The sequence below is a fragment of the Podarcis melisellensis genome (genome assembly GCF_964234715.1).
Source record: "Podarcis melisellensis genome assembly, chromosome: 13".
NCBI classification, from domain to species: Eukaryota; Metazoa; Chordata; class Lepidosauria; order Squamata; family Lacertidae; genus Podarcis; species Podarcis melisellensis.
The window spans coordinates 48474979-48498555 of NC_138545.1; the positions used below are offsets into that span (position 1 = coordinate 48474979).

General features: G+C 44.5%; 1 protein-coding gene across 9 annotated transcripts in view; it reads left to right on the top strand.

The window, feature by feature from the left end:
- The window catches only part of EPHA5 (EPH receptor A5), a gene marked incomplete at its 5' end in the record, with an annotated part of 261432 nt that overhangs the window by 126035 nt on the left and 111820 nt on the right, over positions 1-23577 (top strand). For all 9 annotated transcript variants that reach the window (XM_081883879.1, XM_081883880.1, XM_081883884.1 and 6 more), the window contains one exon: positions 19427-19582. In XM_081883879.1, coding sequence (XP_081740005.1) covers positions 19427-19582 — 156 coding nt within the window. The remainder of the gene's footprint in view (positions 1-19426; positions 19583-23577) is intronic.

Below are 23577 nucleotides of genomic sequence, written 5' to 3' on the forward strand. Positions count from 1 at the left end.
CCTTGGGATGGAATTTCCCATGAAGAACAAGGAAAGCTCCAAACTGTAACAGGCTGGAGAGACGGATCTGCTTCTCATCTTCCCCAGGAGCATAACAGAGAGGGAAAGGGTAGTCTTTCGTGACCTTCTTCTGCCGTTTCCCTATTTTCTCCCCTCTCACTAGATTTTCAGCTAAGGGTGATTGCTCCCTCAACTTAGTCCTTCTTTCATTCACTATTCACTGGAGGTTTATAGATTTCCTGAATCTCATCCTTCTTTCATCCTTTACTAATCCTTTACACTCCCCACAAGTTATTCTCTAGTCTACACACACACACACACCCTCTGTTTCTGTTTTCACCCAAACACAGTTTAGTGAAACTGGCTTTCTAGCCAGACATACCACCCATTGCTACCTTCCTAGTGTGGCAGGTGCCTGTTTTGTTTTGTTTTGTTTTCTCTTCTATTCTCTTTTTATAAATATGACAACTTTTATTTTAAAATATACTTAATGGGTACAGTTTCTGTGGTTACAGGGATAAAGTTCACTGTTTGTAAACAAATATACTTATTTCTTTATTTATCTTTTAAAAAGAGAGAGCGAGAGCGTGACTCTCGTTGTGATATAAAGTGCTGCTGTTATGTTTTCGTTACTCTACAACTATTGTTGGTTTTATGTCTTTTCTTTTAATTAAAGGACTACACGGTCTGGGATTTGATTACACAATAAAATAAAATAAAAAAATCTCTGAAAACGTAGACACCTGCATATTATATCTAATGGGCTTTTTTAAAAAAAGAAATATTTATTAAAGTTTTACAAAAGCATGAATACAAAAGCACATGAAAAAGGAAATACATGAAAAAAGAAAAAAATACATGAGTTTTGTTTTGTTTTCTCTGCTTAGTTTGTCAGGATACGTAGTAGCAGGGGTGCCAAATCACTGTCGTTGCAAAAGGTGGGTGCGGCGGTATCTTTCAGGGGAGCAACGGAAAACCCTGCATTATGCCTTTTAAAAAGGTGTATAATGTGGGAGTAGCATGCAGAAGCAGATCTGCAAGATCAGTGTTTCCCCAGTCTGACAGGTGGGATCATCTTTAGAATGGTCCTGGTTGCGGACAGCCCGGTTCCTCCCCCCACGCTGGCGTGGGTGGAGTAGCGCTTTCATGCCAGGGTGGCATCATGATCACCCCAAGCCGTATTGGCCAATCATTTTGAGTGGGGGGGTCATGGGGGGTTTAAAAGCGACAGCACAACATGGGCTGTGCACCTGTTTCACGCTGCCGAACACCCGCCCACCTGCCCTGTACAGTGGTACCTCGTGTTAAGTACTTAATTCATTCCGGAGGTCCGTTCTTAACCTGAAACTCTTCTTAACCTGAAGCACCACTTTAGCTAATGGGGCCTCCTGCTGCCGGCGCGCCGCCAGAGCACAATTTCTGTTCTCATCCTGAAGCAAAGTTCTTAACCCAAAGTAATATTTCTGGGTTAGCGGAGTCTGTAACCTGAAGGGTATGTAACCCAAGGTACCACTGTAATTTTATGTGTTCTCTGGTCTTGCTTTGGACGTTGGTTGGTCACCCGTCTTGGGCCGGGGGCCAGGTAGGAATTTTTCCATTTGGCAGATTGGCACGGGCCACTTGGTTTTCGCCTACCTTTTAGCAATCGTCACAACTTTGTAAGGTTTGGTGGTTAGGCATTGGCTCATTGATTTGTGGGGGAGGTGAGGTCAGCCATTGCCTGCCCCCCATTGACCAAGGTTAAAGGAATCCAGGGCCTGGTTCCTGTCCAAAGTCCGCTTGAGGGGCTAGGGCCATGCCAGGCGGGTTCCCCCATTGTAGCTTCCTTTGGGGTGGTTTACCCTCATTGCCTACCTGCAAAGCGGGCAGGAGTCCGATATAGCCTGTGCCAATGCCTAAGCCAATACTGCCCACATTTCTGTAATTCAATAAAGCTGTGGCCTAAAATTTGCCAGTAACCTTAAACTAAATATTCTGTGTTCGTGCGAATTTATTTTAACAAGGGGCTGGTCTGGGGCCTTGACACGCAACTAGTTCTGAGCAACTATCTAAATGTTTTCCATAATAAAATGATCTGTTTTGAATTGGTTTAGGCTGTCATCCACTATTAATGCTGGATCTGGAATGTCCTTGCGGGCATTGAAGGGTCTGGCTTGCTGACGAATTTACGTATATAATTGCCAATGCGCAACATCCTTGCGTGGGATAAAGAAAGCAATGGGGCTTTATCTTTCGGCGTGGCACTCGTGATGTTGCTTAGTCAAGCAGCAATATTTGGCATTCCGTTCACATTCTGCTACTGCCACTAAAGCAGCCTGAAGCAAGAGGCAAAAGGAGCACACTAAATTGAGCACTTAAATCACTAGTTCTTTGGCTCCATGGCAGATTTAACGAGCATCCTGGAACGAATGCCGTGAAATAATATACTGTCAAACCTGACACAGCAGAATGGCTCTGCTTCCAGTCACACAATAGTCCAGGTGACCATGCAATTACAATTAACCTCCTGCTTGCTTATAGCTAATGAGAAATGATCATATGAATGATAAACCCAGGGAAAGTAATGTGGCCACAGGAAAATGATCTTTCAACCTTATGGAGGCGGTGATGGGTTGGTGGGTGGTTTTTTTTGGCGTATGTGTTTTGAATAACTTTGGAAAGAGCCAAAGGAATATGAATTTTCATTCTTTTCCTGTCACCCATGGCAAATGGTAGATCACATATACACTGAGCTGTCTGTTAGCAATTTCCCCCCCAAACAAAAGTGCTCCTCAAATGCTAAAGGGTACCTGAAAGAGTTATAAAAAACATTACGGAGAGATTGTCAAGAGATCCCCACCCAACCCCCCCAAAAAAGCACTATAGTTTTTGAGATTACTCTTTGAAAATGATGACAGTTTCAGGACCAGCAAAGGGAACTTTTTTATTTCACGCTGCATTTTATGGGTGTGGCTATCACACAGGGTCCCCGGACATTTGACAATATATTGATCCCTGTGCCACCACTGTGATTGCTTTCCCGCTGCCACCAACCCATTTCTCTCGGGTACACACGGAGTCCAGACAGTTGTTAACATGAACAAATAATCAGGTTTATTTTATAGGCATGAACAAATTTTTTGGTTTCAGTTAATTTTTCTTGGCAGTTTCTTAATCTTAGATTCTTTACTGACCTATATGTTCCTAACACTTCAAACTGATTATCCCCACTATCTATCTGACTCCACCTAACAGTTCCTCTCACTCTCTCACAACACAACTCAACCAACCCACAGACTTATCCTCCCTCTTCCTTCTCCAACTCTCAACTGACTTCCACACAACTCCAACTCTAACTCTAACTCCTCCCCTCGGGTTCCCACTGGCCAATCACTTCACACTCATTTAACCCTTTCCTTATGACCCACCTAGGAGGCAAATGCCACAATGGGTTTCAGTACCATAAATTGTGGCAATGGTTACTCTGCTGGGCTAGTCAGAACCACAGACTCATTAACTACTGTTCACAAGACTTAACCTGTGACACCAAAGTTGACAACCCACATTTGGGTCTGCTGCTCCACCCCATGTTGCTGTCATGCATCGAAGATGGGGCTCTAGGATGGGTGGAAAATGAAACCCTCCCTGTGGTTCTCAAGGCTGTTTCCCAAAGCTTCCCCTCTTCTCTGCTGTTTTCAGACCACAACACTGCTGAAGCAATTTCCTTGCTGCTTCCCAGTGTCATAGCAGTGGAAGTCAAGGATACCCAAAGTCACTGCATCCCCAATCTTTAATTAATGAGGAGGGAGATTGACAGGCTTCAACAACAGATGGCTATGATCAGCTCATACATCATTGCCCAAACACATCGTTCTCTCCCAAAATTAGGTGGTGTATTTGAAAAAAGATACTTACATCCACTGTTGTGCACAGCTGACTGCTGAAGCTCCATCTCTGTGTGAAACATGAAAACTATTCTAGACCTTCCCGTAAAAGCACTCCCAATATTTTTATGAGGTTTTATTTTTTGGGGGGTAGATCCCCTTAAAGGTGTTGTGGGTTTGTGCCAAGGATTCCTCCCTGAAATCCTTGGATTTAGTAAAAGTTAGAATTAAGCAAGGTTTGATTAAAGGTAAAGGTAAAGGTAACCCCTGCCCGTACGGGCCAGTCTTGACAGACTCTAGGGTTGTGCGCTCATCTCACTCTAGAGGCTGGGAGCCAGCGCCGTCCGCAGACACTTCCGGGTCACATGGCCAGTGTGACGAAGCTGCTCTGGCGAGCCAGCACCAGCGCAGCACACGGAACGCCGTTGACCTTCCCGCTATAAAACGGTACCTATTTATCTACTTACACTTTAAGGGTGCTTTCGAACTGCTAGGTGGGCAGGAGCTGGGACCAAAAGATGGGTGCTCACCCCGCCACGGGGATTCGAACCGCCGACCATACGATCGGCAAGTCCTAGGCACTGTGGTTTTACCCACAGCGCCACCTGCGATTAACCTTTGCCAAACATGAAAACTTCTTGGATTTAGTTATGGTAAGGAGCCAAGCCAGCTGGGCAGAACTAACTGGACAGGCCATTAGCAGAGGAGAAAGGTCATCATGGAAATGGTCAGAGGGCAAGTGGCAGTGGGACCCCTTCTTTGCTGGGCGCTAGTGGGCAGAGGCAAATCACAGATTTAGGGGTTCAACTTTGTTTTGTTTTGTTTTTTTAAATAATATTTTATTCAGTTTTATGAATAACCACAAACAGAAAAAAGAAAAAACGCATACACAAAAATATAGAGTTACAAAGTACAAAAAAATACAAACATTTAACTTATAAAAAAGAAAGAAAGAGAAAAAAAAACACACTAAAAAAATCCCTCTTTTTAAATTATCATCTTTTATTCACTTATTTTCCTGACTTCCTCACATCTCCCTTTTTTGTATCCCTTTTGAAAATTAATTCAGCAAATTCATATCCAATTAATTTATCTATTATCAATCCAATCTTATTTTTACCTTGTTGCTAGAACCCCTTCAGTTCATTTCAATGTCATCAACATTCAAAAATTTTACAATGTTTCTGTAAATAAATTTTTAAATTTCCTCCAATCTTCTTCTACCAACTCTTCTCCCTGGTCTCGGATTCTGCCCGTCATTTCCACCATTTCCATGTAGTCCATTGCTTGCATCTGCCATTCTTCCAGAGTGGGTAGGTCTTGTGTCTTCCAATGCTTTGTGATGAGTATTCTTGCTGCTGCTGTAGCATACATAAAGAAAGTTCTATCCTTCTTTGACACCAATTGGCCGACTTTGAATGATGTAGGCTGGGGGCGGGAGGTCCTTTGAGTTGCTTAGCAGTGAGAAGGAGGGGCAGAACTCCCTATGAGCTGAGGATGACAGACTGGAGCAAAGGGAACAGGGGATGGCTTTTTGCTGTTCTTCGAATCCAATGTTGCCCTTAAGGGGAAGCCATCCCCTCATACGGGACGCAGGTGGCGCTGTGGGTTAAACCACAGAGCCTAGGACTTGCCTATCAGAAGGTTGGCGTTTCGAATCCCCACGACGGGGTGAGCTCCCGTTGCTTGGTCCCGGCTCCTGCCAACCTAGCAGTTCGAAAGCACGTCAAAGTGCAAGTAGATAAATAGGTACCACTCTGGCGGGAAGGTAAACGGGGTTTCTGTGCGCTGCTCTGGTTCGCCAGAAGCGGCTTAGTCATGCTGGCCACCTGACCCGGAAGCTGTACACTGGCTCCCTCGGGCAATAAAGTGAGATGAGCGCCGCAATCCCAGAGTTGGTCACGATTGGACCTAATGGTCAGGGGTTCCTTTACCTTTACCTTTATACCCTCATACGCTGTGAATGCTCCACAATCCTTCCATCTAGGTGCAGGTTGTATATATGTGTAAATAAACTATATATCATAATGACACCACAGTCTTTTTTGTGCCTCATTGCTCCCAAAGGGACCCTGGAAAGAAAGCACATCTACAACCCCTGGAACATGGGTTGGCAAACTAAGGTCTGCAGGCCAGAACAGGCCCAATTGCCTTCTAGATCCGGCCGACGGACGGTCCGGGAATTGCCACGTGGATCACCAGTGCATGGATCACCAGCGCATGGATCTCCAGTGGACATTCTTTCCCTCTCCCTCACAAGGCGTTGCTTTTCTCCTCAGGGATGGAGCAATCTTGTCCCACGCCAGGTGCCATCGATGGTGGGAGTCGGCTCGCCCGCCTGCCCACCTCAGCAGGGCGGCGCTGTGAACGTCGGCTGCCGCTATATTTTCCTCCTGCTCCTCCTCCCTCTCCCTCAGTCTGCCCTTCCTTCCTTCTCCACATCCCTTTTTCACGCCGCTTCCTTGTGCACTTTCTTCATCCCCACCTGCCTGCCTCCCTCCCTTCTTCATTCCTCCCATGGTGTTCAGACGGGTTGTTGTGATGGCCGCAGCTGTCACTTGCGGGGTGGCGGGCGGCTCTGTCTTCTTCTCCGCGCTGCCTCTCGGGAAGCAGCAGCAGCAGGTGGTGGTGGGCAAAAGTTCTGGCGATACCCTGCTTCCCCTACCTCCATCCGCAGTTCTTCCACTGGGGCTGCTGCCAACGCAGAGGCTTGGCAACCATATGTCAGGAGTGCTCTGATGGTCTTTCCTGCTTGGCAGGGGGTTGGACTCGATGGCCCTTGTGGTCTCTTCCAACTCTATGATTCTATGCTTCTATGATCCTACCCCACCACAGCACCTGGCTGGCTGAAGAAGCCCAACTGTGGCTGTTGGGACGACAATTGGGAGGTTAAAGTGAAGCATCTTCAGGCCTCTTTGCTGGTGGGTGAAAATCGTCTATCCCCCAAAAAAATATAGTCTGGCCCCCCACAAAGTCTGAGGGACAGTGGACCAGCCCCCTACTGAAAAAGTTTGCTGACCCCTGCCCTGGAATCTCGGGGGAAGAATGGAGGAGCTCCCCTGAAGCTTGGAGCATGTCATGCAAATTCCTGGTGGTTATGACATTGCTGCCTCTCTTTCTAATCTCACTGTCATGCCGAGAGGCCGAGCAGTTCTCATTTGGTTGTTTCCTCTCAGTTCATTGTCTCCCTCCAGCCTTGGCTCTGAGACAACCCTCAATCTTGAAGAATCCACACACACACATTAATATTATTGACACATTAGCTAAAACAACAGACTGGTGTGTAACTGCTTTCCTGGCCACCTACAGATTTTCTTCCAGGTGACCAGACTGGAAACATCACTAAGACTGAAGGGTTTTTTGTGTGTTTCTTTTTACTAACATAGATGTATCTGGGCAGGCGGACCAGAAATTATTATGGACTTATTTATGATGTTGGGTGGGAAAGAGTCAGCCATGGACTACTGATTGATTTATTGTGGTTTCTTAATTCGGATGATGGAGTCTTCAGAGACTTCATTTCCCATTTCAACAACACTGTGATGATCGCAGGGGATCGTTTTATTGCTTCAAATTGTTTAGGATTTCTTAGCTTGAGAATCAATCTTGATTGAACGGGGTTCAGCTGATTGCTCTTGGAAATCAAAACAGCCCATTACATTCCTTGAAAATGAACCCAGATAGAAGTCTTTCTCTCCTCTCCAACTGTTTTTCTTCTGTCTCCCTTTTCCCTCTTCTTTCTCTGAGTCTTTTTCTTTCTCTTAAGTAACTGGGGATCGTGATCTACAAACTGCAAGCCTGAGCTATGGTGCAACACTAATCACTATTCTCCACTATTCACTATTCTTCCTTGGACTTCCAAGTGTCAACTTGATGAGTTGTCATAGAATCATAGAATCATAGAGTTGGAAGAGACCACAAGGGCCATCGAGTCCAACCCCCTGCCAAGCAGGAAACACTATCAGAGCACTCCTGACATATGGTTGTCAAGCCTCTGCTTAAAAACCTCCAAAGAAGGAGACTCCACCACACTCCTTGGCAGCAAATTCCACTGTCCAACAGCTCTTACTGTCAGGAAGTTCTTCCTAATGTTTAGGTGGAATCTTCTTTCTTGTAGTTTGGATCCATTGCTCCGTGTCCGCTTCTCTGGGGCAGCAGAAAACAACCTTTCTCCCTCCTCTATGTGACATCCTTTTATATATTTGAACATGGCTATCATATCACCCCTTAACCTCCTCTTCTCCAGGCTAAATATGCCCAGCTCCCTTAGCCGTTCCTCATAAGGCATCGTTTCCAGGCCTTTGACCATTTTGGTTGCCCTCCTCTGGACACGTTCCAGTTTGTCAGTGTCCTTCTTGAACTGTGGTGCCCAGAACTGGACACAGTACTCCAGGTGAGGTCTTACCAGAGCAGAATACAGTGGCACTATTACTTCCCTTGATCTAGATGCTATACTTCTATTGATGCAGTCCAGAATTGCATTGGCTTTTTTAGCTGCCACGTCACACTGTTGGCTCATGTCAAGTTTGTGGTCAACCAAGACTCCTAGATCCTTTTCACAGGTACTGCTCTCAAGCCAGGTGTCACCCATCTTGTATTTGTGCCTCTCATTTTTTTTTGCCCAAGTGCAATACTTTACATTTCTCCCTGTTAAAATTCATCTTGTTTGTTTTGGCCCAGTTCTCTAATCTGTCAAGGTCGTTTTGAAGTGTGATCCTGTCCTCTGCGGTGTTAGCCACCCCTCCCAGTTTGGTGTCATCTGCAAATTTGATCAGGATGCCCTTGAGTCCATCATCCAAGTCGTTGATAAAGATGTTGAATAAGACCAGGCCCAAGACAGAACCCTGTGACACCCCACTAGTCACTCTTCTCCAGGATGAAGAGGAACCATTGATGAGCACCCTTTGGGTTCGGTCAGTCAGCCAGGGGTGCCATCTTGAATAAAATGTTGTGGGGGCTCAGGTAAGCCCCACCCTTCATAACTGATCACATGATGTAACACACAAACCATTTGAATGGGAATGCCCATCAACTTTATGGGGGCCCGCCGCCTCAATTATTTTATTGTGGGGACCGAAGCCCCCACAGCCCCTAGGAGATGGCTCCTATGGCTTGCCATATAGAAGTACAGTGGTGCCTCAAGATGTGAACGGGATCCATTTGCATCCCGAACAGAACGCAAGACGCGACATCATCTGCGTGCGACATCATTTTGAGCGTCTGTGCATGTGTAATAATAATAATAATAAATTTTATTTATATCCCGCCCTCCCCATCCGAAGCCAGGCTCAGGGCAGCTAACAATAATAAAACAGTACAAAAATACAGCACAAATAACACTCTAAAATCATTCATTATAAAATTGATTCAAATCAAGCCACTGGCAACCATTGTGCCAGAGCTCCACGAAGATTGCCGAGGGAGGGAGTCAGGCTGTGCCCTGGCCAAAGGCCTGGTGGAACAGCTCTGTCTTGCAGGCCCCGCGGAAAGATGTCAAGTCCCGCAGGGCCCTAGTCTCTAGTCACAGAGCGTTCCACCAGATTGGAGCCACAGCCGAAAAAGCCCTGGCTCTAGTTGAGGCCAGCCTAACTTCTCTGTGGCCTGGGACCTTCAAGATGTTTTTATTTGAAGACCGTAAGTTTCTCTGTGGGGCATACCAGGAGAGGCGGTCCCGTAGGTACGAGGGTCCTAGGCCGTATAGGGCTTTAAAGGTAACACACACCATTACTTCCGGGTTGCCGCGGAGCACAACTCGAACGCGTTCAACCCGAAGCACATTCAACTCAAGGTATGACTGTACCACCATACTATTTTCAGCCAGTTTTGTTTTTATTTTTATTTTTTTGGAGGGGGAAAGAAGGGTCTCCCAGCTTCATCAACAGCCCAAAAAGATAGATACCTTGTCAAATTAATACTTGCAAAGGTGGAGTTCTCAGGGGAAGATTCATGATCATTGTAATGCTATAACAAGCAGAATCAATATGTGAAGCACAGGTATAATGCATTGCAGAGCTTTCCTGTCGCAGGAGCTAATATATAGACAGTGGAATTCTCGCATACTGTTTAGCCACTTATTTTGTTAATGGTCTCCTTATTAAAGTGGTTGGCTGACATTCTCGTGTGATGTTATATCTCTTAACCCCAGCAGTGAAAGAAATGTAGAATGTGCTTGGCTCTGCAGCTATGAATTTTTTCAGCTCGAAAGTTCAGAAAGGTGGATGGGTGACTTTTCTGTCTGAAGTATTCAAATATTTAGAGTTGCAATGCTTTGCTGTCTGATTCTGTGCCTGAAAGCTCAAGGTTTATATCTTTTAAAACTAAGATATCTCTGTATGCACCCCTGCCCTGGGGGCAAAATAAATTGCGTGTGGTGGGTATTGCATCTTAAATCCTAATGTTGGAACCATCTGCAAATGTTTGATATTGGATCTGTTTGCTATGAATGTGAGGACAACAAAGCTTTAATTCCTTCAATCATTTGTGCTAAGTCACACCTATTTAAAGTAAACAAGTGTGCATTGGTAGAAAGTTGGTATATACAACACAACTGAATAAAAGTTGTTATTCTGATTTGAGATGAGAGGAAATAATCTGTATAGTTTTCATTTTGTTTTTATCAGGAGAAGAGATGGTCTCTGTTTTTTTAATGTCTTCTTCTGTGTTCCTTCAATGTTTTCTCTAATGTCCAGGACTTGAGTGAAAAATAATATGGCAGCTCAAACTCCTGCCCCCCCCCCCCCGCAATAGTTCCCTCTCCTTCCTACCCTTATTTGTGTTCAGCTCATTCTTTTGCAATAAATTAGGTTGGCTTTTAGGACAGCCTTGCAGTTCCAATTGTAAAGAGGTTGAAAAAGCTAGTTGACTGTGTGGGTGGCAACAGTGGTGGCCAAAACTCACATATCTCTCTTCACATAATGAACCCAGAATAATGGAAATGATGGTCACTTGTATTATTCCTGTGGGAAAAAACCTAGTGGAGCATAGTGCTCTGGCTACCACTGCCACCACCAACGGGAGTCAGTTGACTTTGTCAACTGTGTTGTTGTTGTTTTTTAAAACAATTTAATTATTTTTAAAAATCCGAGGGGTAGGGAAGAGCAGAAGCAATATCTTGGCAAGCAAAATCATCCCCCGAACCAATTTGCTTGGTGTAAACCAGTAATCTGAGGAGATGAGGAGTTCTCCAGAGCCGCTGTATTTGAAGAAGTGAGGGATGTGGAGACCCCACTTTTCGCAGAGGTGGTGAGATTGGTGCTCATCTATACCTCCCCACCAAATCCTCTAAGCATGCACAAAGAATATGAGTGGCAGCCAGGCCTCTGAATTAGCAGCCTCGATTACCCACAATCCACCTGGTTGCAGAGAACCTTATCCATGCATGATTAGAGCAGGAGACATCACAGCAGCCCACTGCAATATACCATTGGTAGCATTTAACACACTAAACAGAACGCACATTTCTGAGGTAGGTAAAAAGGTAAAAGGCCCCTGGACGGTTATGTCCAGCCAAAGGCAACTATGGGGTTGTGGCTCTCATCTTGCTTTCAGGCTGAGGGAGCTGGCGTTTGTCCACAGACAGCTTTCTGGGCCATGTGGCCAGCAGGACTAAACCACTACTGCTGCAGCAGAACACCATGACAGAAACCAGAGCGCACGGAAGTGCCATTTACCTTCCCGCCACAGTGGTACCTATTTATCTACTTGCACTGGCATGCTTTCAAACTGCTAGGTTGGAAGAAGCTGGCACAGAGCAACGGGAGCTCACTCCGTTGTGGGGATTCGAACCACCGACCTTCTGATCAAGAAGCCCAAGAGGCTCAGTGGTTTAGACCACAGCGCCACCCACTTCACTTCCTGTTTGCCTGCTACCACCATCTGCCAGTACAAACTCTGGAAACACACACACACACACTAAAACATTGATTTCGAATTCCATCACTACAGCCATCTACAGAAACGTAGTCGCTTTATTTAGCCTTCTGATCTTGGTGTGTTTTTGCAGAAATGGCAGACCACCAATAACAGAAGCAGCTTTGCAACAGTAGCACCTTAGCTGTTCGAGTTAGTTAGCTCGTGTCTAAAAATGACTGCTGTTTTGGCACTGTTTTTATTTTAGGGATCCACCCCCCTCACCTTTGTGGCTGCTAATCAAATGAGTAGATAATTCTGATGTGAGGAACTAAGAAAAGAACAGGTGTCTGTAACAGCTTCAAACTTTTATTTTAATTAGACGGAGCGTTGTTTTCTCCTTAACTCACTCTTCCACACCCCCATCCCCTATTTTGTTCCCAAGGGACTGTTATTAAATTGAGTCATGGTGTCACAATCCTGATAAGTACCTTTTTTATAATGCAGCTAAATAAGAAATGGTGAATTTTTAAAAAGCGGAATAAAGTGAGAGTTTGTGAGAAATTGAACCCCGCAGGATCTGTGCCATTTGGAGGAAAGTCATTTATGGCAGGGAAGGAGGTTTTAAAATGGAATGGACATGCAAGCGCTAATCTTAACAAAACAAAACAAAATCCCAAGGTGTAGCTTAAATTTATGAATAAAATAATGTTGTCATAAGTATAGATTATGATCTTCCAATCAGAAATCATATATAGAAATCATTCCAAAGACCACTGTAAGGCAGCAGTAGCCAATGGCTTCAAATTATGTCTTTAAAAATCTGCATGGAAGTAAAATGTTCAATCCAAAAAGCAATGTCAGTGTGCAATCTGTGCCTACCTGTTCAGAAGTAACTCCTAATGAGTTTAGTGGGACTTGCTTTATGATAAACATGCTTAAGATTAAAGCCTTAGTGAGGTTTATTTCTCAACAGCTGCCACCAAGATATTATTTATTTCTGATAGGGATAAATAAACAACCCTGGACATTATTAAAAACATAAAGTGTATACTCAATCAATCTAGACCTTGGGTCCCCAGTGTGGCATCTGTGAGTTATGTTGGATGTAGTCAACATCATGTTAAGGGCATGTTAGCAGGCCTGTCCAGTGTGGTGCATGAACTGAATTCATGTCCCAGAATCCTTTGCAACGGGGGAATCCTCAGCAGATTGGTCAATGCAGAAAGGAGTATGTGAAGGCTGGTATCTTAAATACTGCCAAATGGGAAAAACCTTTACCCATCTTGTATTTCCTTCCGTACACTAGGTGATGGGAGCAATTTTAATCTTGCTTCTTTCCGATTTTGAAATCTTAGGAGGTACGAACGTGTGTGTTCCTCTCCGAAACCAATTAGGCGGCACACATATCGCACTGTCATCAGCAAATTGCATTGCTTTCTATCAGGGATCTATCAAAGAAATCTCGTGTCTGCTCGTTTACACAGAATAGAACCCCATCAAACTTTTTGTGCTGTAATGATTTTCTGTCCGTCTTGATGAGGCATAATTGGATAAATTCAAGACCGCTTTGAAGGCTAATTATATCCTGTACATTGTAGACCTGGGCTGCCCTTGTTATATATGAGCTTGTGTCTTCGCTTTTATCTCTTTTCTTCTCTGGGGTTTGCGTGCGGGCGGATTGGGTTGCAGCCTTAGAAGAAATTAAACGGAAGGGACACCCCTCTCGTCTGTCAACCCCCTCCCTCCAACTCCTGTAGATATTAAAACGCAACATGAAACATCTCTATAGATAGGGCCTTATTTAGAGATAGCCTTGGAGTAAATAAAAAAACAACAACAACAGCGTTTCATGTCAGGAACCATAAAGCACGAGACCCACATTTGAGTAATTTATGTACAGTCCTGCAGAACAAATTCAATTCTGAAAGCACTCTCAGGCTATCTGTAGCTGTGATTTATATTCACTTTAAAGGGCCAGATTTCGGAAGGTATCAGCAGCCAGTCAATAGAGCTCAACTCCTGCATGGATGGCTCTTCCATTTCCTCTCTTAAAATTGCCCGTATATATCTTTTGCGGGTTTGTTTCTAGAGCACCTGCGATAATTTGATGCTGCATATAAAACAATATGTGAATGCCCCATTCTCATGTACGGGGAAAGGGATAGAAACCCAGCGGGGTAGTTTCACTCCCATATGATTGAGAACTAGCCGCCAAAGGACATTGCACTGAGTATAGGATAGGCTTTCCATCTAGGTACATCGTAAAATCATCAATAGCTAGCTAAGAGATTGATTCAACAAGCTACTGCTGATTTTACGATGTAACTGTATGGAAAGCCCATTAAATGAGAATGGGGCAGCAACTACTTCAGTGCAGCAAGTGAGCAAGCAAATGGGAACTTCTGTGGTGCTGAGCCTCGGCTGTCTGTTCACCCCCACACTAGCATCAGACTGCATGTCTAATTCCTCCTGGGAGGAAAGGCTAGGGGCAGGTTCTGGAGGTTCTGGAGTGGGTACCAAGATTGGAGTCAAAGCTGGCACAGAATCATAGAGTTGGAAGAGACCACAAGGGCCATCGAGTCCAACCCCCTGCCAAGCAGGAAACACCACCAGAGCACTCCTGACATATGGTTGTCAAGCCTCTGCTTAAAGACCTCCAAAGAAGGAGACTCTACCACACTCCTTGGCAGCAAATTCCACTGTTGAACAGCTCTTACTGGCAGGAAGTTCTTCCTACTGCTTAGGTGGAATCTTCTTTCTTGTAGTTTGGATCCATTGCTCCGTGTCCGCTTCTCTGGAGCAGCAGAAAACAACCTTTCTCCCTCCTCTATGTGACATCCTTTTATATATTTGAACATGGCTATCATATCACCCCTTAACCTCCTCTTCTCCAGGCTAAACATGCCCAGCTCCCTTAGCCGTTCCTCATAAGGCATCGTTTCCAGGCCTTTGACCATTTTGGTTGCCCTCCTCTGGAAACGTTCCAGTTTGTCAGTGTCCTTCTTGAACTGTGGTGCCCAGAACTGGACACAGTACTCCAGGTGAGGTCTGACCAGAGCAGAATACAGTGGCACTATTACTTCCCTTGATCTAGATGCTATACTGCTATTGATGCAGCCCAGAATTGCATTGGCTTTTTTAGCTGCCGCGTCACACTGTTGGCTCATGTCAAGTTTGTGGTCAACCAAGACTCCTAGATCCTTTTCACATGTACTGCTCTCAAGCCAGGTGTCACCCATCTTGTATTTGTGCCTCTCATTTATTTTTTTTGCCCAAGTGCAATACTTTACATTTCTCCCTGTTAAAATTCATTTTGTTTGTTTTGGTCCAGTTCTCTAATCTGTCAAGATCGTTTTGAAGTGTGATCCTGTCCTCTGGGGTGTTAGCCACCCCTCCCAGTTTGGTGTCATCTGCAAATTTGATCAGGATGCCCTTGAGTCCATCATCCAAGTCGTTGATAAAGATGTTGAATAAGACCGGGCCCAAGACAGAACCCTGTGGCACTAGTCACTCTTCTTTGGCTGAAGCAGGTGCAGTCCATGTTGCTGAGTCCAAGCAACTGAGACCTTCCTCAGGAGGTGACTCCTCATTCATAGTTCCCACACACAGCCCAACCCAACCCACTGGGCCCTTCCCAGCGTCGTCAACCAGCAGCTGCTCCATACTATCCTGATCCGACCAGGCTCTCCTCAATAGCTCTTTGGGACATGACAAATCAGTGTAGAAATGGTTCCAAACCATGATGGAGGCAGCGATGCTTCTGAATAGCAATTTCTGCAAAGAAGAAGAAGAGTTTGGATTTGATATCCCGCTTTATCACTACCCGAAGGAGTCTCAAAGCGGCTAACATTCTCCTTTCCCTTCCTCCCCCACAACAAACACTCTGTGAGGTGAGGGAGGCTGAGAGACTTCAGAGAAGTGTGACTAGCCCAAGGTCACCCAGCAGCTGCATGTGGAGGAGGAGGGAATCAAACCCGGTTCACCAGATTACGAGTCCATTGCTCTTAACCACTACACCACGCTGGCTCTCTCGTAGGAGGTGAGAGTGCTTTTGCGTTGGTGTCCTGCTTGTGGGATTCCCACATGCATCTGTTTAGCCACTGTGAGAACAGGATGCTGGGCTATTGCCCTGATCCTTGAGGAAGTCGTCTTCTGTCAGGAGTCCCAGTTCTCGTCTTGATAACACAGCAAGCGTAGTTAATTAAATAGGAAGATTTATTGCAAAAACAAGCAGAGTTCACAGGGTGGCTTTAACAAGCCGCCAGCCTCGTCAATCATGATGCCCCTTCTGAAAACTGCTTCTTTCGAGACCAGAAGCAGCTGAACTTTTGCTTCTGGCATCTTTTGTTTTGGTTCCTGTCTCTGGGACCTCCCATTTGCCGAGACCTTGGACTGGGAGGGTCAGCTGCCGCCTCTTCCCCATTCTCTGAGAGGCTGTCTCTTAGCTCTTTCCTGCCTGTTAAACTGCTTCCTTCTCTTTTCGTGGCATTTTGCACTTCTTGATAGCAGGTTCCGGTTCACTCTCAGGCATTCTCTTATCAGCTGGCATTCCAAGGGACGGGAGTGTTGACACTAGCCTTCACTCATCCTGCGTGGCAGTTAACCCTCTCTGTTTCTGGCTGGTTCCTTTAGCTGACTGCAAACCTTCCCTGGGGGCTGGCTTATTCGTGACACCTTCAGTTATTAATTTAATTACAGTGATACGTCGGGTTACAGACACTTCAGGTTACAGACTCTGCTAACCCAGAAATAGTACCTTGGGTTAAGAATTTTGCTTCATGTTCAGAACAGAAATTGTGCTCCGGCAGCACGGCGGCAGCGGGAGGCCCTATTAAGAACAGTTAAGTTAAGAACAGTTTCAGGTTAAGAATGGACCTCCAGAACGAATTTAGTTCTTAACCTGAGGTACCACTTTACATTTCCATACACCCAGAGTGGCTGGGGCTGTGTAATCATCATCATCACGACCACTGTAAATAAAATAAACATCAGCTACATCAGATGTATTTCACCACAGGACTAAGGTGCCAGTCATATACATGATTACATGCAGTAAGTCCCATTAAGCTCAGATGGACTAAACGAAAATGCAGTTGGCAGCAAATATAATCTATAGAACACTCTTCATATGTAGTAAACTAAGGGAGAAGATGAGAGAATTAAAGATTATATTGCTGTAAACTCTTGTTTAGTGCATACAAATTACAACTCATTGAAACACTTAAAAATCCTTTACATTTCCCCAAGAATTCAATTGGGTGAGTTATTCTAAGAAGGCAACATCTCTCAAGAGGCTATTCTAAAACAAGGCTTTGTATACAACTCAAGCTCATCTCCTTTGGAATATCGGCTTTTAACACAGTGGGAACAACATGCTAATTTAGCCATCAAATGTTAAGTTGACTTTTTCATTTGGAATTTACTATGGTGATTATTGCACCAAAGGGATTCTTTAAAGCATTAAATATATTATTGAAGCATCACATGTGGGTTAATTCTGTGTTTTTCTTAACTGCTTGCACCTTGTTATCAACGATGGCTCTGTTGGATCCTATATGGCAGCTGTATACCATTGTAGTATTCCTAGACATGGGTAGTTCTGAGTGTCTTTCGTTCCTTGTACTCTGCATCTTTCGGTGAGAACATGTTGCTAGTATGCATTCAGATTTAATCAAGTTCTGTCACAAAGTAAACAAGTTTTCTGTCATTTCCCCATGCAAGCCAACTGGTAGACATAAGAAATTCAGATGCTCAAAGCAAGGTTTTGATTCAGATCAGAAGCATAACAGGTTGTGCCCAAAGCCGTCAAAGTTGAACTGGCCCACTTTTCGTAGCTCAAAACATTATTCTATAAGTTTCTCAGGCATAATGCTAAATCAGCTGCCAAAAAGTTAGTACAAAGGTCTGGGCTCGTCTCTCTAAGACTATACAATCAAAAACAAACAGTGCATGCAACAGATATTCTCTGCTTTATACCACTGGTAACCCATGAATGCTAAGTGTAGAAAAGTATAATAATGATCCTTTTTTCTTTCCTACTAAAAAGAAGTTAATCTTCCAGCCACTATTGTGCAGGACAAAAAGCATGAGAATAATAGCTCCCCCACACTTTCAGACAACAAGCTCTCTTGTATAGACGTATTAAATCCTGGAGGCATGTATTTTACAGGGGACATGTCTAGCTTGGAGCAAACTTTGAGGAATCTGTCAGATATGTGGTAATTTGAAATTCTTTGCAGGTTTCTGAGGGATGAGAAAACAAAGAGCAATGAGGTGTTTTTTTCCCTTTTAAAAAAGAATTCATTACAGCACCTTCTCTGCAAATATCCCATTTCCTCTCTAGGCCAATGCACTATTTCAATTTTGGCTAAGTCATTTATTTTTAGGAGAAGAGGCTAGATATTAAAAGCGAAAAGCACATTCAACCATTTCCCTGAACTGCAGCTCTTTTTTTTTAAAAAAAAAGCCCAAAAGCAGCATTCTAATGTTTTCAGTGATTTTTTTATAGGTGCTTGAAGATTTCTTAGCTGTAACACCTGAAGGCAAAAATTAATGATAAAACTACAGGGTTGGTATACAACGAAAAGAGAAGAAGAAACTACATTTACGCTGACATTTAAATAACTGAGTGTGTGATTTTTTTTACCCGACTGAGTCTCAGTTGTAGAAAATGTATCTTGATGAGGGGTGTCGTATTAGGTCAGGCATAGGCAAACTCAGCCCTCCAGATGTTTTGGGACTACAACTCCCATCATCCCTAGCTAACAGGACCAGCGGTCAGGGATGATGGGAGTTGTAGTCTCAAAACATCTGGAGGGCCGAGTTTGCCTATGCCTGGATTAGATTGTTGGGAGAAAGCCAAATAAAGAACTTATTTATGTACACTACAACAGCGGCAAGAGTCTTGATAGCACAAGGATGGAAGAATGAGGAAATCCCAATGAAAGAACTGTGGCAAGAAAAAATGATGAGTTATGCAGAACTGGCTAAATTGACATACAAACTGCGGGACAAGGACAACTGTGACTTTAAGGAAGAAGGGGAGCTTTTTACAAATTATCTAAAAAGACAACAAAATGAACTGAACTCCTTGGCAGGGTTTGAATAAACATACACAAATTTATTGGCTGATAACATGATAGATAGATAATGTAAGGATATGTACAGTTTTATAACATGCAGAGAATAATATGTGCTGAGAAATCAGAGAGTGGAGCTGAGGGAAGTCTCTGGGGGGGGAGGGTTTGATGGGGTGTGTGAAAAAGGGAAAATAATAATAATGAATATGATATGCTTTGAAATTTTGAAATTTCAAAATACGTTTTGAAATTTTGTTATGCTGAAATTGTTAATAAAAATATTATTTTTTATTAATATTTTTTATTTTTAATTAATTTTTTATTAATAATATTTTTATTATGGGGATGGGAGGGTGGGTTTTTCTTTTTTGGGGAGGGAAAAATGGGGGGGGGATGAGGATGATGTATTTTTGATAAATTCTTATGTTGAAATTCCTAATAATTATTTTTTTTTTTGAAATTTTTAAATAAAAAAATAGATTGTTGGGGGAAAGTCCACTCTTGGAGTCACACTCTCCCTGAAGAAACAACTTTGCATCTTCTTCTTTTTGGGTGGGTGGGGGGCTGGACTTGGTTGACTCTTGGGTTCCCAGATAGCAGCTATGAACTTAAATGTTGGTTCTTCTCTTGCAGCATGTCGGTCAGGATTCTTTAAAGACTCGCCACAGAGTCAGATGTGCACGAAATGCCCTCCGCACAGTTACACACGCCAAGAAGCGTCAACGTCCTGTGTATGTGAGGAGCACTATTTCCGAAAGGAATCGGACCCACCTACGATGGCCTGCACAAGTGAGTCGACTTGCACTTAATCAGTTAAAGTGCTCGTTTTACAAGCGACGTGTTAAATGACGATTGTGATAATTGAGAACACAGGTACCTGCTTACACTGAGTCAGACCATTGGTCCATCTGTCCCGAATTGAAATGGAAATGGTTCCCCAGGATGTCAGATGGAGGTCTAGATACGGTCAAGGGGGAAAGGAGTTTGGGCAGCGGAAGGGGCAAAATCAGACCCCCTGTCCCTCCCATTTCTTCTCATGTTCTTCTTTGTTGCCTTACATTTTCCTATAGTTGTGCTTTCAGTCATTACATCATTGTTCTGCAGATGCTGTCAGAGGTCGTTCTGGTGGGGTGGCAGGAGAATTCTGGGCCATGCTTTGAATATTTAGGGATTTGTGTGTGGAAAGAACATGTATGACAAAAGGAAGCTTGATAATTTTTCCACACTCCCTTGAGTTATAGGAAATTCATGCGGTCGGTGTTGGTTTCCATAGGAAGAAAAACTACTGGAGTTCTAGAGTGTTGTGATAATAACCTGATTCTTTACCTACAAAGAAATTGACCACAAGGAAGCAGGCAGACACCATCTGTTCCCCACATGCAAGACACTGCTCACTCCCCATCTCATTTTCCCCCCAGATAGCTGCAAAACTCAAGATTTCTATCTCCTGCATGCCTTATTCCCATGCTACCAACCTGTTCATTCATATACCGTATTTTTTGCTCTATAAGACTCACTTTTTCCCTCCTAAAAAGTAAGGAGAAATGTGTGTGCGTCTTATGGAGCGAATGCAGGCTGCACAGCTATCACGGAAGCCAGAACAGCAAGAGGGATTGCTGCTTTCACTGCACAGCGATCCCTCTTGCTGTTCTGGCTTCTGAGATTCAGAATATTTTCTTTCTTGTTTTCCTCCTCCAAAAACTAGGTGCGTCTTGTGGTCTGGTGCGTCTTATAAAGTGAAAAATACGATGTGTGTGTGTGTGTGTGTGTATACTGTATCTCCACTCAGAAAGCCACCAGTCATAAAAACCCACCAATGCCCATTAAACACATTTAGCTATGAAATATACCAAGACTGGAGAATAGATCCCTTCATAGTGTGCAGTACAGTAGCATTCCTTTAACAACATATTCATTCAGTTCTCAGTGTCTTCTTTTACTCTGCTAACCAGCTTCTTAGCTCAAGAGAACTGCCTTCCATGGCTCTCAACTGTCAGTTATTTGCAGTACCGCCTGAGTATTAGGGTGAATGCCTTGAGTGCTTTGTGCTCTTGTTTGAGTATAGGGAACAAAGTTAATATAGCTGTTTGGGAAGATGATGGCTCAGAGGAAGAAGATAAGAGAAACGTTTTGAATGCTGGCTACTCAGGAGAGAGTTAGAAGCTGCCTGGTATTCTGCAGCTTGTTGTATTGTAAGGGTTTGTAGCTTTCGGGGAAGCGGGGGGGGGGGGGGAGAGAGAGAGAGAGAGAGAGAGAGAGAGAGAGAGAGAGAGAGAGAGAGAGAATGGGTAGGAACAGAAAGCTTGTTTTATGCAAGGCATTCTTTATGCATTGCTCACACAAAGGCTCTACACCAGGGGTTGGCAAACTAAGGTCCACAGGCCGGATCAGGCCCGATTGCCTTCAGAATCTGGCCCGTGGACTGTCCGTGGATCAGCATGGGGATTCTGTTCATTTGGGCTGCACCATTTCCCCCCCTGCACCATTCCATTCCCTCCCACACACACCACGGTGGCACCTCCTCCCTCCCTCCTCCTGGCTTCTCCCCGCCCTGCCTAGAGGAGGAAGGGGGCTGGGCTGAGCTGGCTGAGCGCCATTTTAAGCAGCCCCTCTCCAGAGCCAGCCCTTTCGCACCACTCATCTTCCCTCCACCACCGCCACCCTGGGGCTCCTGTGGGCCAGAGAGCGGAGTGGACAAGCTCTCTCTGCCTACATATGAAAAGCAGTGGCGGTGGTGGCAGCCCCTGGGAAGGTAAGCACAGCAGCTGGGGCTGGGGCTGGGGTTGGGGAGGAGGACTACTTGCCCCCCTTGCCTCTTCTTCTAGCCCCCCCCCATGCTGCTTCTCTAGCCCCCCACAAGGTCTGAGGGATAGTGGACTGGCCCACAGCTAAAAGAATTTGTCAACCCCTGCTCTACATTCTTTGGACTACTCACAACTGCCATTCCTTGAGTATGGACATCTGCAACAGGGGAAACTGAATGCCTAGACCTCTGTACGTCCAGATCCCTGTACAGTCAAAGTTCCAGAAGTCTGTTTATATGCTAAGTTCCCCCACTGCATACATCTATATAGTCATACCTCGGGTTACAGACGCTTCAGGTTGTGTTTTTTCGGGTTACGGACCACCGAAACCCGGAAGTACCGGAACGGGTTACTTCCAGGTTTTGGCAGTCACGCATGTGCAGAAGCACTAAATCAAGTTTTGCACATGCGCAGAAGCACCGAATCGCATCCCACTCATGCACAGACACGCCACTGTGGGTTGTGAATGCTGTGGGTTGCGAATGTGCATCCCGCACGGATCACGTTCGCAACACAAGCGTCCACTGTATATTCAGCACATGGCCAGGATTAGTCAGCTAACACAAACTTGGGGGTGGGCTTGACAGTCCTGCAGTTTCAGGGTGGCTGTTTTTATAAACTAGCTCTTGGGGACCCTGTGGAAGCTGCCTTAAATAAAACTAAGAAGAGGAGCTACTGCCGCTGTCCCAAATGGCGCATTTTATATCTGTCAGCAGTGAGGGAGCCCTTCCTGTTTGGACTTTCTCCTGCAAAAATTTATTTTGAAGCTCCGATTTAGAATCTGTCAGGGTCCATTCATGCAGGACAAGGGAATATCTTGAATTTGCCTCTATGCTGCAGAAACCAGGCAAGAAAACTGGGCAGGTGGGGGACACAGTCATCCCAGGGGGAAATGAACTGTGTTCATAGACCATACAATAATATATGACTCATCATAACTATGAGAGAGATAAACATTGCAGCCAAACCCTTGAATGCAGAAAACTGTTGGTCATTTTCCTGCCTGCTCTTCGCTGGCTTAAAAACATGATGTTTTAAGAAAAAGTTATTTTACTCATTTGTTGGAACCCTGCTGTTCCTTCACAAGCAGCGTGCGGACATGGAACCAGTTTTTAGAGAAAGTGATGGATGGGATGTTGCAAACAGCATCTTAGAATCACAGAATCAGAGAACTGTAGAGCTGACTGCAATGCAGGATTCTCAATAAATTTTTACTTTAAGAGAAATTTGCATTTGTGGACAGGGAGGAGGAATGGAATAGGTGGGAGAGCATCAGAGAACTCTTCGTTGAAGATGCTTATGTGGCACTGTCATGTATACACACTTTATTTGTCAATAATTGCTTTTTGCTTTGTCTTGAGCTTCGCTTTTGGTTTTAAGCCTGCATCACACACTGTGCACACACTTCCAAAAAAACATTTCCCCAACCCTGGGGGCTGAATGGGTCTATGCTAAATATGACTAAGACTAGATCCATTCTAATCAAAACTAAGTCCAACTATATCTAGATAAAACCCATAGTGTCCTTTTTTTAAAAAGCTAAGGAATAAGACATTGGAAGCCTATGTATAATAATAATAATAATTATTATTATTATTATTATTATTATTATTATTATTATTATTATTTATTATTTGTAGCCCGCCCATCTGGCTGGGTTTCCCCAGCCACTCTGGGCAGCTTCCAACAAAGATGAAGGATACACTAAAATGTCACATATTAAAAACTTCCCTGAACAGGGCTGCCTTCAGATGTCTTCTGAATGTCAGATAGATGTTTATCACTTTGACATCTGATGGGAGGGCGTTCCACAGGGCGGGCGCCACTACCGAGAAGGCCCTCTGCCTGGTTCCCTGTAACTTGGCCTCTCGCATTGAGGGAACCGCCAGAAGGCCCTCGGAGCTGGACCTCAGTGTCCGGGCAGAACGATGGGGAAGGAGACGCTCCTTCAGATATACTGGACCGAGGCCGTTTAGGGCT